This window comes from Heterodontus francisci, chromosome 6 (genome assembly GCF_036365525.1).
Source record: "Heterodontus francisci isolate sHetFra1 chromosome 6, sHetFra1.hap1, whole genome shotgun sequence".
In the NCBI taxonomy this organism is placed as follows: domain Eukaryota; kingdom Metazoa; phylum Chordata; class Chondrichthyes; order Heterodontiformes; family Heterodontidae; genus Heterodontus; species Heterodontus francisci.
The window spans coordinates 20,439,488-20,456,704 of record NC_090376.1 but is presented as its reverse complement, the minus strand read 5'-3'; the positions used below and the strand labels follow the sequence as shown (position 1 = coordinate 20,456,704).

The window sequence follows — 17,217 nt, the reverse complement described above, 5'->3', positions numbered from 1 at the left end:
AACTGAACTGGCGTAGCCATGTAAATACCGTCAGAGGCTAGGATTCCTGAGGCGAGTAACTCATCGCCTGACTCCCCAAAGCCTGTCCATCATCTACAAGGCACAAGTCAGGAGTGTGATGGAATACTCTCCACTTGCCTGGATGGGTGCAGCTCCAACACTCAAGAAGCTCAACACCATCCAGGACAAAGCAGCCCGCTTGATTGGCACCCCATCTACAAACATTCACTCCCTCCACCACCGACGCACAGTGGCAGCAGTGTGTACCATCTACAATATGCACTGCAGCAATGCACCAAGGCTCCTCAGACAGCACCTTCTAAACCAGCGACCTCTACCAACAAGAAGGACAAGGGCAGCAAATACATGGGAACGCCACCACCTGCAAGTTCCCCTCCTAGTCATACACCATCCTGACTTGGACCTATATCGCCGTTCCTTCACTGTCGCTGGGTCAAAATCCTGGAACTCCCTTCCGAACAGCACTGTGGGTATACCTACCCCAAATGGACTGCAGCGGTTCAAGAAAGCAGCTCACCACCACCTTCTCAAGGGCAATTAGGGATGGGCAATAAATGCTGGCCTGGCCAGTGTCGCCCACATCCCATGAATGAAAAAAAAATCTTAAATCTGGCATCGGTATGGTCGAAGGACTTGAAGACCACATGGCTGTGTTCGGGGAGCCCGTCCACCAAAGCAGCGATGGACGACCCCAAGATCCAAAATCCGTTTTCCAGCGCCCAGAGGCAACCCCAGGCTTTAGGCGGCTCCTCAACTTCTTACATTTTAAAACTTTTACTAAACCTGCCTAAATCCAGTTTATAGCCTTGACTCTGGTTACTGCAGCATTTCACTGCAAACAAGAGCTGATGAAATGTTTTATTACCTGCACCCCCTTCCTCCCCATCCCAGCTCACTCCCCTTGCACCCCCTTACCCCCACCCCCTCGCACCATCTTCCCCTCGCACCCCCTTCCCCTACACCCCAGCAGCCCCCTTCCCAGCTCCCCCTCGCACCCCTCCTGCACCCCCTTCTCCCCACCGGCATCCACCTACGCCTGAGCAGGGGCCCTAACAACCCCACTGCCTTGTGGGCGACTCGGAGAGACCAAGGCGAAGGGAGTAAACCCGAACAGAAAATCCGGAGCGGAACCCCAAAGGCAGTCATATGTCACATTTGGCATGTTTCCGGCAGTTCCTGTAGCCATACTGGTGCCAAACGTGGTGCTCTGCACTCCTTTGGACCCCACCAGGAAGGCCGAGAGGGGGGTTTTGATGCTTGGGCAAATCACAACCTCCATACACCCGTCCAGGCATGCGCCATGGAGAGGTCACTCCATAGTCGCCTCACAGCGACCAAAACAACACGGAAGGCAGCAGTTACGGGTTATAGGTCCAGCTCAACTGGCGTAGAGATTGGGTGCCACGGGTTGCCTTTGTCGGTGGGAGAGGTCATCGCATCTCACTGGACAGCTACCGCCCACTTCAAAACGGGCAGCCCCCGGTCAGTAAGGTTCTGTCCCTCCACAGTCCACCTGCTTCAATGGGTGATTGGAGCTCAGGGTCATTGCCTGACAAGTGGACTGGAACACCACACCAAACAGCACGACAAAAAAAGGAAAGAAGGTACCAGTCTTTTGTTTTGCAAGCTGGAACGTCAGAACTGTGTGTCCTGGCCTGTCGGAAGACCTTACACAAATTTACAATTCTCGGAAGACCGCCATCATTAACAACGAGCTCAGTAGACTCAATGTAGACATTGCAGCACTTCAGGAAACATGCCTCCCTGCGAGCGGATCTCTAAGAGAGCAAGACGACACCTTCTTCTGGCAGGGTAGGGATCCTGAAGAACCAAGACAGCATGGAATGGGCTTCACCATCAGAAACTCTTTGCTCAGCATGATAGAGCCACCCTCAAATGGCTCGGAACGCATACTGTCCGCCCAACTGTTCACCGCCTCTGGTCCAGTACACCTACTCAGCATCTATGCTCCAACACTCTGCTCCCCACCTGAAGCTAAAGACCAGTTCTACAAGGAACTCCATAATATTAGTAGCATCCCCAATACCGAACACCTGCTCCTGCTGGGGAACTTTAATGCCAGGGTTGGGGCCGACCATGACTCACGGCCCTCCTGGCTTAGGGGCTATGGCATTGGAAGGATGAAAGAGAATGGACAGAGACTGCTTGAGTTGTGTACCTATCATAACCTCTGCATCACCAACTCGTTCTTTCATACTAAACCCTGTCACCAGGTTTCTTGGAGGCACCCAAAATCATGTCGTTGGCACCAGCTGGACCTCACAGTCACAAGGCGAACCTCTTTAAACAGCATTCAAATCACATGCAGCTTCCACAGTGCTGACTGCGACACTGACCACTCCCTGGTGTACAGCAAGATTAGACTCAAACGAAAGAAGCTGCATCACTCCAAGCAGAAGGGCCGCCCGCAATCAAAACTAGTAGAATTTCTCATCCACAGCTGTTACATAAATTCCTAAATTCACTTGAAAAAGCCCTTCAAAACACTCCCACAGGGGATGCAGAGACCAAGTGGGCCCACATCAGAGACGCCATCTATGACTCAGCAATGATCACATTTGGTAAACATGCGAAGCGGAATGCAGACTGGTTTCAATCTCACTTTGAAGAGCTAGAACCTGTCATAGCCGCTAAGCGCATTGCACTGTTGAATGACAAGAAAGACCCCAGTGAGTTAACATCCGTAGCACTTAAAGCAGCCAAAAGCGCTGCACAAAGAACAGCCAGGCGCTGCGCAAATGACTACTGGCAACACCTATGCAGTCATATTCAGCTGGCCTCTGACACAGGAAATATCAGAGGAATGTATGATGGCATTGAGAGCGCTTCTGGGCCAACCATCAAGAAGATTGCACCCCCCCCCCCCTCACATCTAAATCAGGGGACACAATCACTGACCAACGCAAGCAAATGAACTGCTGGGTTGAGCACTACCTGGAACTGTACTCCAGGGAAAATATTGTCACTGAGACCGCCCTCAATGCAGCCCAGTCTCTGCCAGTCATGGCGGAGCTGGACGTACAGCCATCAAAATCGTAACTCAGTGATGCCATTGATTCTCTAGCCAGCGGAAAAGCCCCTGGGAAGGATGGCTTACCCCTAAAATCATCAAGAGTGCCGAGCCTGCTATCCTTTCAGCACTGTACAAACTACTTTGCCTGTGCTGGAACGAGGGAGCAGTACCACAGGACATGCGCGATGCCAATATCATCACCCTCTATAAGAACAAGGGTGACTGCGGTGACGGCAACAACTACCGTGGAATCTCCCTGCTCAGCATAGTGGGGAAAGTCTACGCTCAAGTCGCTTTAAACAGGCTCCAGAAACTGGCTGAGCATGTCTATCCTGAAGCACAGTGTGGCTTTCGAGCAGACAGATCCACCATTGACACGCTGTTCTCCCTTCGCCAGCTACAGGAGAAATGCCGTGAACAACTGATGCCCCTCTACGCTGCCTTCATAGATCTCACCAAAGCCTTTGACCTCGTCAGCAGACGTGGTCTCTTCAGGCTCCTAGAAAAGATCAGATGTCCACCAAAGCTACTAAGTATCATCACCTCATTCCATGACAATATGAAAGGCATAGCAGCGCCTCATCAGACCCCTTTCCTATCCTGAGTGGCGTGAAACAGGGCTGTGTTCTCGCACCTACACTATTTGGGATCTTCACCCTGCTGCTCTCACATGAGTTCAAGTCTTCAGAAGAAGGAATTTTCCTCCATACAAGATCAGGTGACCTTGCCCATCTAAGAGCGAAGACCAAAGTACGGAAAGTCCTCATCAGGGAACTCCTCTTTGCTGAAGATGCTGCATTAACATCTCACACTGAAGAGTATCTGCAGAGACTCATCAACAGGATTGTGGCAGCCTGCAACGAATTTGGCCTAACCATCAGCCTCAAGAAAACGATCATCATGGGACAGGACGTCATAAATGCTCCAACCATCAATATCGGCGACCACGCTCTGGAAGTGGTTCAAGAGTTCACCTGCTGAAGGAGGGCACGATGGAGGACTCGAGCAGTGAGGCAATATGGGCAGAACTCAGAAATAGGAAGGGTGCGGTAACAATGTTGGGGCTGTACTACAGGCCTCCCAACAGCGAGCGTGAGATAGAGGTACAAATATGTAAACAGATTATGGAAAGATGTAGGAGCAACAGGGGGGTGGTGATAGGAGATTTTAATTTTCCCAACATTGACTGGGATTCACTTAGTGTTGGAGGTCTAGATGGAGCAGAATTTATAAGGAGCATCCAGGAGGATTTTCTAGAGCAGTATGTAAATAGTCCAACTCGGGAAGGGGCCATACTGGACCTGGTTTTGGGGAATGAGCCCGGCCAGGTGGTTGAAGTTTCAGTAGGGGACTACGTTGGGAATAGTGATCATAATTCCGTAAGTTTTAGAATACTCATGGACAAAGACGAGAGTGGTCCTAAAGGAAGAGTGCTAAATTGGGGGAAGGCCAACTATACCAAAATTCGGCAGAAGCTGGGGAATGTAGATTGGGAGCAGCTGTTTGAAGGGTAATCCACATTTGATATGTGGGAGGCTTTTAAAGAGAGGTTGATTAGCGTGCAGGAGAGACATGTTCCTGTGAAAATGAGGAATAGAAATGGCAAGATTAGGGAACCATGGATGATAGGTGAAATTGTGAGACTAGCTAAGAGGAAAAAGGAAGCATACATAAGGTCTAGGAGGCTGAAGAAAGACGAAGCTTTGAAAGAATATCGGGAATGTAGGACCAATCTGAAACGAGGAATTAAGAGGGCTAAAAGGGGTCATGAAATATCTTTAGCAAACAGGGTTAAGGAAAATCCCAAAGCCTTTTATTCATATAAAAGGAGCAAGAGGGTAACTAGAGAAAGGATTGGCCCACTCAAGGACAAAGGAGGAAAGTTATGCGTGGTCAGAGAAAATGGGTGAGATTCTAAACGAGCACTTTGCATCGGTATTCACCGAGGAGAGGGACATGACGGATGTTGAGGTTAGGGATAGATGTTTGATTACTCTAGGTCAAGTCGGCATAAGGAGGGAGGAGGTGTTGGGTATTCTAAAAGGCATTAAGGTGGACAAGTCCCCAGGTCCGGATGAGATCTATCCCAGGTTACTGAGGGAAGCGAGAGAAGAAATAGCTGGGGCCTTAACAGATATCTTTGCAGCATCCTTAAACACGGGTGAGGTCCCGGAGGACTGGAGAATTGCGAATGTTGTCCCCTTGTTTATAAGGGTAGCAGGGAAAATCCAGGTAATTATAGACCGGTGAGCCTGACGTCAGTGGTAGGGAAGCTGCTGGAGAAGATACTGAGGGATAGGATCTATTCCCATTTGGAAGAAAATGAGCTTATCAGTGATAGGCAACATGGTTTGGTGCAGGGAAGGTCATGTCTTACCAACTTAATAGAATTCTTTGAGGAAGTGACAAAGTTGATTGATGAGGGAAGGGCTGTAGATGTCATATACATGGACTTCAGTAAGGCGTTTGATAAGGTTCCCCGTGGTAGGCTGGTGGAGAAAGTGAAGTCGCATGGGGTCCAGGGTGTACTAGCTAGATGGATAAAGAACTGGCTGGGCAACAGGAGACAGAGAGTAGCAGTGGAAGGGAGTTTCTCAAAATGGAGACGTGTGACCAGTGGTGTTCCACAGGGATCCGTGCTGGGACCACTGTTGTTTGTGATATACATAAATGATTTGGAGGAAAGTATAGGTGGTCTGATTAGCAAGTTTGCAGAAGACACTAAATGGAAAGGTCCTGGGGAAAATTGATGTACAGAGAGATTTGGGTGTTCAGGTCCATTGTTCCCTGAAGGTGGCAACGCAGGTCAATAGAGTGGTCAAGAAGGCATACGGCATGCTTTCCTTCATCGGACGGGGTATTGAGTACAAGGGTTGCCAGGTCATGTTACAGTTGTATAAGACTTTGGTTCGGCCACATTTGGAATACTGCGTGCAGTTCTGGTCGCCACATTACCAAAAGGATGTAGATGCTTTGGAGAGGGTGCAGAGGAGGTTCACCAGGATGTTGCCTGGTATGGAGGGCACTAGCTATGAAGAGAGGTTGAGTAGATTAGGATTATTTTCATTAGAAAGACAGAGGTTGAGGGGGGACCTGATTGAGGTGTACAAAATCATGAGAGGTATAGACAGGGTGGATAGCAAGAAGCTTTTTCCCCCAGAGTGGGGGATTCAATTACTAGGGGTCACGAGTTCAAAGTGAGAGGGGAAAAGTTTAGGGGGGGGATATGCGTGGAAAGTTCTTTACGCAGAGGGTGGTGGGTGCCTGGAACGCGTTGCCAGCGGAGGTGGTAGACGCGGGCTCGACAGCGTCTTTTAAGATGTATCTAGACAGATACATGAATGGGCAGGAAGCAAAGAGATACAGACCCTTAGAAAATAGGCGACATGTTTAGATAGAGGATCTGGATCGGCGCAGGCTTAGAGGGCCGAAGGGCCAGTTCCTGTGCTGTAATTTTCTTTGTTCTACCTAGGCTCAACTACTCCAGTAACCTGTCTCTCGATGTAGAAATCAACAAGCGCATGGGAAAGGCTTCCATTGCTATGTCCAGACTGGCCAAGAGAGTGTGGGAAAATGGGGCACTGACACGGAACACAAAAGTCCGAGTGTATCAAGCCTGTGTCCTCAGTACCTTGATCTACGACAGCGAGGCCTGGACAACGTACGTCAGCCAAGAGCGACGTCTCAATTCATTCCATCTTCGCTGCCTCCGGAGAATACTTGGCATCAGGTGGCAGGACCGTATCTCCAACGCAGAGGTCCTCGAGGCGGCCAACATCCCCAGCATTTCCACCCTACTGAGCCAGCAGCGCTTGAGATGGCTTGGCCATGTGAGCCGCATGGAAAATGGCAGGATCCCCAAGGACACCTTGTACAGCGAGCTCGCCACTGGTATCAGACCCACCAGCCGTCCATGTCTCCGCTTTAAAGACGTCTGCAAATGCGACATGAAGTCCTGTGACATTGATCACAAGTCGTGGGAGTCAGGTGCCAGCAATCGCCAGAGCTGGCGGGCAGCCATAAAGGCGGGGCTAAAGTGTGACGAGTAGGAGAGACTTAGCAGTTGGCAGGTAAAACGACAGAAGCGCAAGGGGAGAGCCAACTGTGCAACAGCCCCGAAAATCAATTTTATCTGTTGCACCTGTGGAAGAGTCTGTCACTCTCGAATTGGCCTTATAGCCACTCCAGGCACTGCTTCACAATCCACTGACCACCTCCAGGCGCATACCCATTGTCTCTCGAGACAAGGAGGCCAAAGAAGAAGAAGTAACCAATAGTTTTTTTAGTTTAAATATAGCCCTAATAGGAAATTTACAGAGCCTTAACATTTCCTCTTTTACCAGTACTAACTCGGAATTCATTTTAAATTCAAGCCAGAATGAAGCCCATCTAATGGCTCTGGTGCATGTACAAGCAGGTTCCATTCTATTATCGATACCCAAGTTAGCCTTTCACAAAACATACGGGCATCACTAGAAGAGAGAGTGAACTCACTGTGCTTATGAAATGGATTCAATTCACTGTGAGCTTAGCTAGAAGATACATCATAAGGATGGGCAAATCGTCAGTCAAAATGATCACTATTGTGTGGCACCATTTCCTGTAGGAAGTTAGATGACTAAAATAAAATCAAGGAAGACTATATACATTATGTATTCATGTGGAGACGGTATGTTTTCTGTTTTGAATTTTATAGAAAACTGTACAATTACAATTGTAGAGTACATTTTGCCATCTATTTCATGATATACACACTAAAGGTTGATCCAATTCCATTATCATTCTTAAATTTCATTATGGTCGTAATAACTTTATTTTTAGGCAAAGTGATGAATCAGACCCATAGTAAGAGAAGGCTGATGAACAGAGCCTTGTGGGATCGATAAAGAAACCGACATATTTAATACAAATGAAGAAGTCTGTCGGACACTTCAGAGTGAATAATGGATGCCAAGACAGTAAGTAATTCAATTGAGTGGTTCTGACACTACCTTACAAATCAGAAGAGCAAAACTTGAAATGTTTATGCATGTCAGCTGAACCAATAAATTTAGCAGCTGCCTTAAGTGAACAAAAAGTTGTATATTATCTTTTGTCTGGAATGCAATGCCTGAGAGTGCAGCGAAAGCAAATTCAATCACTGCTTTCAAAAGGGAGTTGCATAATTATCTGAAGAGAAAAAAATTGCAGGGCTATGGGGAAAGGGCGGGGGAGTGGGACGAGCTGAGCTGTTGTTGCAGAATGCCGGCACGGACACAACAAACCAAATCATTCTATTGTTCTCCGTCCTTGCACAGAACATGATATACCTGACCAGTTTGAACATAAGGCAAGAAACAGGAAGAAAGACCATTCGGTCCATTGAGCCTGCTCCGCCTTTCTCTGAAACCATGGCTGATCATCTACTTAAATTCCACCTTCCTGCACTATCCCCTGCAACCAATCTTCCCTCAATTTTTTTTTGGGGGGGCGCACAGCAATTTATTTAAGTGATCGGCCCCTTTAAATTTTTGCGCAGCCATGCATGCGCAGTAACAGAAAATGGGCCAAATTGTCTGCAGCCAGCATGAGGGCATTCAGGTTGCTGGCTAGACAGCAAAGAGGGAACATTGCCTGCAACTCCAATTTTTTCTTTTAATAACAGGAAAGAAGGATTGCATGACTTCTTCCATCTTTCTAACTTTACACACACAATCCATCTGTACAAAAAACAAGTTCTTTAGCATAAACAGGAACACTTTGAGGCATAGATAAACCAAGATATTCACACTAGCTACTGATCAACCACATGGTCTCTCACTCAGCGGCTAATTATATACAATAGGATATTTTGCTGGTTAGAATTGCTTCTCACACATATCCTCGAATGCAGGTTTGAGCAACATACGATCCATTTTCAGTAATGAGAAATTTTCCTTTGTCCTCTTTCAGCTGGCTTTGTTTAAAAAAAAATCGCATGTCAGTTTCGCAGCTGACAGGTGCTGACGTTGGGAACAGCTGTTTCCAAACTTCAGACAGATTCGGGGTTTTCTGGCGGGTTCTGACTTTTTTTTCTAAAAACGCCACCGGAAAGCTTCTCCACAAAAAAGCACATTTGTTGTTGTTTTCATTAATAGTAAGATAAAAATTTTTATGCCTCAATTTTTCCAAAATTGTCTCACCAGCACACTGCAAGACTGAAGTTGTAATGTGGCAGCCCACGTAAAAAGTTTGGACTACCATTCTAATGCATCTATTCGCACTTTCAATTCCACTCACCAGCCACTCTTGCAACATCCAAATGAGGTTACCAATTTAGTATTAGAAGCAACTTTTTCCAAGAGTTTACAGCCAATAAGGACTTAGTTAAGACTGCTCAAACCATTTCTATATAGGACCTTTTCAGTCTGGTGAAGATGGTGACGCAGTGGTATTGTCACTGGACCAGTAACCCAGAGACCCAGGTATTGCACAGGGGACATGGGTTTGAATCCCACCACGGCAGATGGTGGAATTTGATTTCAACAAACACTAAAAATCTGGAATTAAAAGCTACTCTAATAATGACCATGAAAACATTTGATTGTCGCACAAACCCATCTGGTTCACTAATATCCTGTAGGGAATTAAATCTGCTGTCCCTACCTGGCCTGGCCAACATGTGACTCCAGACCCTCAATGTGCTTGACTCAAATGCCCTCGCAAGACACTAAGACAAAGTCTAAGAGCAGGAATGAAACCAGAAAGACCACCCAGTATCGAACTAGGCATCAGAAACGACAACAGCAAACCCAGCCCAGACGACCCTCCTTACTAACATCTGGGGGCTTGTGCCAAAATTGGGAGACCTGTCCCACAGACTAGTCAAGCAACAGCCTGACAGTCATACTCATGGAATCATAGCTTGCAATGTCCGAGACACCATCAGCACCAGGTATGTCCTGTCCCACCAGGACAGATCCACCAGAGATGGCAGCACAGTGGCATACAATCAGGAGGGAGTTGCCCTGGAAGTCCTCAACATTAACTCCAAACTCCATGAAGTCTCATAGTATCAGGTCAAGCATGGGCAAGGGAAACCTTCTGCTAGTTACCACCTGCTGCCCACCCTCAGGTGATGAATCAGTGCTTCTCCATGTTGAAGATCAACTGGAAGAAGCACTCAGGGCAGCAAGGGTGGGGGACTTCAATGCCCATCACCAAGAGTGGCTCGGTCGCACTACCTCTACTGTGTGCTAAAGGACATAGCTGCTAGCCTGGGTGTGCGGCAGCCAGTGAGGGTACCAGGGAGGGAAAATCTACCTGTCACAGATGCATCTATCAATGACAGTATTGGTAGGAGTGACCACCGCACAGTCCTTGTGACGATGAAGTCCTGTCTCCATCGTGTTGTGTGGCACTACCACTGTGCTAAATGTGATAGATATTGAACAGATCTAGCAATGCAAAACTGGACATCCATGAGGCACTGTGGGCCATCAGCAACAGAACTGCATTGAACCACAAAGGTAGGTAGGTGGTAGGGAAATATAGGGACAGATGGGGATGTTTGGTAGGAATATGGGATTAGTGTAGGATTAGTATAAATGGGTGGTTGCTGGTCGGCACAGACTCGGTGGGCCGAAGGGCCTGTTTCAGTGCTGTATCTCTAATCTAAAAAATCTAATCAAACCTCAATGTCCAGCATACCATTCTACCATTACCATCAAGCTGGGGGATCAACCCTGATTCAATGAAGAGTGCAGGAAAATCAGGCATACCTCAAAATGAGGGGTCAACCTGGAGAAGCTACAACACAGGACGACTTGTGTGCCAAACAGCTTAAGCAGTACGCAATGGAGCTAAGCAATCCCATAACCAACAGATCAGATCCAAGCTCTGCAGTCCTGCCCCATCCAGTCGTGAATGGTGGACGATTAAACAACTAACAGGAGGAGGGGGCTCCACAAATATCCCCATCCGCAATGATGGGGGAGCCCAGCACAAGAAAAGGCTGAAGCATTTGCAACAATCTTAAGCCAGACATGCCGAGTGGATGATCAATCTCAGCCCCCTCCTGAAGTCCCCTGCATCACCAATGCCAGTCTTCAGCCAATCCGATTCAAACCATGTGATATCAAGAAACAACTGTAAAGGCTATGGGCCCTGAAAAGATTCCAGCAATAGTACTGAAGACTTGTGCTCCAGAACTTGCCGTGCCCATAGCCAAGCTGTTCCAATACAGCTACAACATTGGCATCTACCCAGCAATGTGACAAATTGCCCAGCTATGTCCTGTACACAAGCAGCAAGACAAATCCAACCTGGCCAATCAGTCTACTCTCAATCAGTAAAGTGATGGAAGGTGTCATCAACAGTGCTATCAAGCAGCACTTGCTTAGCAATAACCTGCTCCCTGATGCTCAGTTTGAGTTCCGCCACAGCCACTCAGCTCGTGACCTCATTACAGCCTTGGTTCAAACATGGACAAAAGAGGTGAACTCCAGAGGTGAGGTGAGAGTGACTGCCGTTGACATCAAAGCAGCATTTGTCCGTGTATGGCATCAAGGTGCCCAAGCAAAACTGGAGTCAATGGGAATCAGGGAGAAAACTCTCCGCTGTTTGGAGTCATACCTAGCACCAAGGAAGTTGGTTATGGTTGCAGTTGTTGGAGGTCAATCATCTCAGCTCCAGGACATCACTGAAGGAGTTCCTCAGGGTAATGTGCTAGGCCAAACCATCTTCAGCTGCTTCATCAACAACATTCCCTCCATCACAAGGTCAGAAGTGGGGATGTTTGCTGATGATTGCACAATGTTCAGCACCATTTGTGACTTCTCAGATACTGAATCAGTCCATGTAGAAATGCAGCAAGACCTGGACAACATCCAGGCTTGGGCTGATAAGTGGCAAGTAACATTCATGCCACAAAAGTGCCAGGCAATGACTATCTCAAACAAGAGAGAATCTAACCATTGAATCCCCCACTATCAACATCCTGGGGTTATTAACCAGAAATTGAACTGCAGTAGCCATATAAATAAAGTAGCTACAAGAGCAGATCAGAGGCTAGGAATTCTGCAGTGTGCAACTCACCTACTGACTCTGCAAAGCCTGTCCACCATCGACAAGGTACAAATCAGGAGTGTGATGGAATACTCTCCACTTGCCTGGACAGGTGCAGCTCCAACACTCAAGAAGCTCAACACCATCCAGGACAAAGCAGCCCGCTTGATTGGCACCCTATCCACAAATATTCACTCCCTCCACCACCGACACACAGTGGCAGCAGCGTGTACCATCTACACAATGCACTGCAGCAAAGCAACAAGGCTCCTTCAACAGCACCTTCCAAACCTGTGACCTCTACCACCTAGAACGACAAGGGCAACAATAGGACAAAAGCAGGACAGGGCAAGAAACACGAAACCAGTTGGAAATTTGTTAGGTAGAAGAGAAGTGCAGCGAATGCTATTAACATAATATCTTAAGTATTACTGAAAACAGAGACATGTCGAAGCTTTTCGTCTTGCACTCATCAGGACAATCCGCAAGAATAACTAATGTAAAGAAAAACAATATATACTGCATGAGAAGAGTGTGCTGATTGGTTGGCCAGTGAACTCTGATTAGTAGAGGTTTTGCCATGGAGGATGAACCAGTTTACGGTGACTGACAGTTAACTGCCAAGCTTTGTTTCAAATTTAAGCTGGGCAGCATGACTGTGATTGGTCAAGGCATTGCCCTGAGGAATGAACCAACGAATGGCTGTCCCTTATTTTGGCAACGCCTCTACCAGAGTTCACTTGCCAACCAAACCGCACTCTCTTCGCATATTAGTTGTTGTTTTCCCTTAATTCTCTGTTTTCACTTATTTCAGTGAACTGCATTCCCCTCCTGTTCAAGGTGTAGATATCCTGGGTCCCAGCACGTCTTCTGTTTTCTACTGCACTCTGGTCAGAATTACAAAAATGCACCAGAAGGCCCAAGCATTTGCAAGGCACATTTCTAACTTGACATGGCCATGACTCACGAAGCAAATTTGCATTTTTGTCCCCACAATTAAAAATGTTAAGAGTGGATTAAAATTTTGCATTAACTTTGAAAAGTTCACAAAATTTCAAATCTACTTACTCTTCTGACATGTTCCCTGCTGCTAGGAATATCTTCGAGCTGATTCTCGCTTTGTGTCTTGATTAGGGAAAATGGTCGTGGAACAGTCACCTACCCTGAATTGGAGGAAAATGTGGGACCGTAAGTAGCAGCAGCACTAGGCACTGAGTTTTAACTTAAATTCCAGTTATAAATAAGCTCTAAATCTCAGGTAACCACCCAAGTGCAAGAATGTAGCTTGGGCACAAGCAGACAAAGCAAAACAAATCTGGGTGAAATTCTTGATTGATTTGGCTGATTATAACATTTCATCAGCCTGAAAAGTGCTGTCAATGCTACCATAACCCCAATTTTAGGCGATGTTGCACAGCTCATTCCGATATACACAGTCATTACAAACCACGCCAAAATTCATGAGTTTCATTTTAGCTGAGAGTCCAAGAACATTGAGATTTGAGGGGGGTATGGTGCAGATTCACTTATTATAGGGGAGGCGGTGGCGTAGTGGTATTGTCACTGGACTAGTAACCCAGAGACCCAGGGTATTGCTTTTATTTATTTTTTTTATTTTTATTTAGAGATACAGCACTGAAACAGGCCCTTCGGCCCACTGAGTCTGTGCCGACCAACAACCACCCATTTATACTAACCCTACAGTAATCCCATATTTCCTACCACCTACCTACACTAGGGGCAATTTACAATGGCCAATTTATCCATCATCTGCAAGTCTTTGGCTGTGGGAGGAAACCGGAGCACCCAGCGAAAACCCATGCGATCACAGGGAGAACTTGCAAACTCCGCACAGGCAGTACCCAGAATCGAACTCGGGTCCCTAAAGCTGTGAGGAGGCTGTGCTAACCACTTGCGCCACTGTGCCACCCCTTTTTTATACTTTTTTTTTCCATCATGGACTGACCCCTGCAGTTACTATTTCATCTTGCACACTGACCCCTAGTTCTGGAAATGGGGCGTAAATTCGAGTTTGGGAGAGGGGGAGAGGCTAGTGATTGTCTGCGGTAGTCCAAATGCTTCCTTGAGGAGTCTGAGTGAGGCACTCCTTCTCCTCCTAATCCACAAGGAGGGCTGAGCAAGGCACTAATCCTGTGAAGCCAGCAGCTCCCATCTCCCTTTCACTGCTGAGTTTCCTGAGCACTGGGTATCCCATGAGTTTTAAATTGGCTTCCCAATTTCACTTCTGGAGGCTGATTTAAATATATTCATGAAGCGCCCCTCCTCTCCACGGTGAGACTCTTGGGCACCCTGACATCCAGTGCCATAAAATGCAGTGTGCATGTACAGTGCTGGGATTGCATTCCCCATATTTAACTCTTTGACTTCCCTTCCACTGACCCTCTCCCACCTATTGTCGAGGTGGGGGCAGGGGTAAATATGCTCTGGGGACATGGGTTCAAATCCCACCACAGCAGAAGCTGGAATTTGAATTCAATTAATAAAAATCTGGAATTAAAAAGCTAGTTTCATGATGGCCATGAAACCATTGTCAATTGTTGTAAAAATCCATCTGGTGCATTAATGTCCTTTAGGGAAGGAAATCTGCTGTCCTTACCTGGTCTGGCCTACATGTGACTCCAGACTCACAGCAACGTGGTCGACTCTTACATGCCCTCTGAAATGGCCCAGCAAGCCACTCAGTTGTATCTAACCGCTACGAAGTCACTAAAAAGGAATGAAACCGGACGGACCAGCTGGCATCAACCTAGGCATTGGAAACGACAACGGCAAACTCAGATCTGTCGACCCTGCAAAGTCCTCCTTACTAACATCTGGCAACTTGTGCCAAAGTTGGGAGAGCTGTCCCACAGACCAGTCAAGCAACAGTCTAACATAGTCATACTCATGGAATCATACCTGACACACAATGTCCCAGACACTGCCATCATCATCCCCGGGTATGTCCTGCCCCACCGGCAGGACAGACCCACCAGAGGTGGCAGCACAGTGGTATACAGTAGGGAGGGAGTTTCCCTGGGAGTCCTCAACAGCACTGTGGGTGTACCTACCCCACATACCCTGCAGAGGTTCAAGAAGGCAGCCCACCGCCACCTTGTCAAGGTTAATTAAGATGGGCAATAAATGCTGGCCTGGCCAGCGATGCCCACATCCCATGAATGAATAAAAAATAAATTATATTTTACGCCCATATACCAGACATAAACAAAACCTTGAAAAATTGGATCACATATTATTAGAACACAACAAATTATGGGGAGATAATGATACATGTGTTATGAAAATTCATGTTATACAATGATGGGGCAGGAAAGATACAAGCAGACTGCTTCCAGTAGTTGAATGAAGAATGAGTGTTAACGACATTTAGAGCAGAGGGCAGAGAAAATTATTTAAGTTGTGAATTTATTTCCAACATTAGCGGTTAAGGCAGAAGGCGGCAGGGGGACCTCGGTGCAGCCGCCCCCGCCGCATGGTGTCCAACCAGTCACCTAAACATGTAAATAAAGAATAAGTATATGTGGAAGAGTGTGTCACTCTAGAATTGGCCTTTATAGCCACTCCAGGAGCTGCTTCACAAACCACTGACCACCTCCAGGCGCTTACCCATTGTCTCTCGAGACAAGGAGGCCAAAGATGATATGTAAATGTACTTAACTGCAGGCAGCAGCCGCCCCACGCTGATTTTATGGCTGCCTTTAGTGCTCCATGCGCCTTCGGAACTCCGCACGGAGTTCTGAGGTGAGAACCTGGTTTTGGGGGGGGGGAAATAAAATTTTCAGTGGGGAAATCAATTTTTATTGGATGTGGGGATGGTGGAAAGGGGTTATAGGCAAAATGTTCGAAGTTTGGGGGCTAAGGTTCGGGTAATGAAAAAGGCTTGTGTTGGTCATTTTGCGCATTGAAATGACCGTGGTGGGGGTGGGGGGTTGGGGAAGGGCCATCCACATCTTTATTATTTTTCAAATGGGTTGAAGGGATATGGGAACAGGATAGGTAAATATGGCAAAAAGCTTTTTTTTTCCATGTGTGGTGGGTAGACGTAAACACTGATTGATTCAGCCTGTTTCTGATCTAACTTCTACATATTTCTATACATTAGAGCTTTTCCGGGTAGTAATACAAAGACTGATGTACACTTCACTATATCACCTTCATTTCACTAACATTTGTAAGATTGAGGAATATGATAAATCTAAGTTTAGAAACACTAAGAAATTAAAAGTACAACCATTTTTATTCACACCTGAGAAACATCTAATGAAAGACATGTGCTATCAACAGAATTCAAGTCAGTGATGGCAGCATTCATGACATAAACAACCTCAAGCCTGGCATTCTAACAAATATTTCCTATAGAATACGATAAGCTGGTGAGATAGTTCAGTAGAGAGTTCAGCAAAGACAACGGGAATATTTAGAGATACAGCACTGAAACAGGCCCTTCGGCCCACCGAGTCTGTGCCAACCATCAACCACCCATTTATACTAATCCGACACTAATTCCATATTCCTACCACATCCCCACCTGTCCCTATATTTCCCTACCACCTACCTATACTAGGGGCAATATATAATGGCCAATTAACCTATCAACCAGCAAATCTTTGGCATGTGGGAGGAAACCGGAGCACCCGGAGGAAACCCACGCAGACACAGGGAGAACTTGCAAACTCCACACAGGCAGTACCCAGAATTGAACCCGGGTCGCTGGAGCTGTGAGGCTGCGGTGCTAACCACTGCGCCATTGTGCCGCCCTAAGTATGTTTCAGGGAAACCCTATATGCCAAATGGGATATGTTAATTTCATCAGTTGGAAACTTACATTAGACTTTTAATGGAAAAATCCTACAAGTTAACTTTTTAAAAAAACTAGCAGCCAAGATACATTTGAAATACCAGGAGATTGAACTGGAGACAAAAAGTATTACAGAAGCTCAGCCAAGACAATAGTTTGCTCTAAGTGACTGAATTACCTAGAATGGTTTTATTAGCATGGCTGTAAAGGCCATTCCCACCACTGGCTTTGCAAGAACCAAACCCCTCCAAGTGTGAATGGAGACCCTGGGGCATTTAACACCTTGAATTTCATTAGATGATTCCAGAAAAAACCTCAT

General features: G+C 46.7%; 1 protein-coding gene across 4 annotated transcripts in view; it reads right to left on the bottom strand.

Moving 5' to 3' along the window:
- cyfip1 (cytoplasmic FMR1 interacting protein 1) overlaps nucleotides 1-17,217 on the bottom strand; it is a 247,007-nt gene that overhangs the window by 182,811 nt on the left and 46,979 nt on the right. For 3 of the 4 annotated variants that reach the window (XM_068033255.1, XM_068033252.1, XM_068033254.1), the window contains exon 2: nucleotides 13,148-13,242. The exons of the other annotated variant lie outside the window; for it this stretch is intronic. In XM_068033255.1, the coding sequence (XP_067889356.1) occupies nucleotides 13,148-13,158 (11 nt within the window). In that variant the 5' untranslated portion in view covers nucleotides 13,159-13,242. The remainder of the gene's footprint in view (nucleotides 1-13,147; nucleotides 13,243-17,217) is intronic. 4 annotated transcript variants of the gene reach the window in all.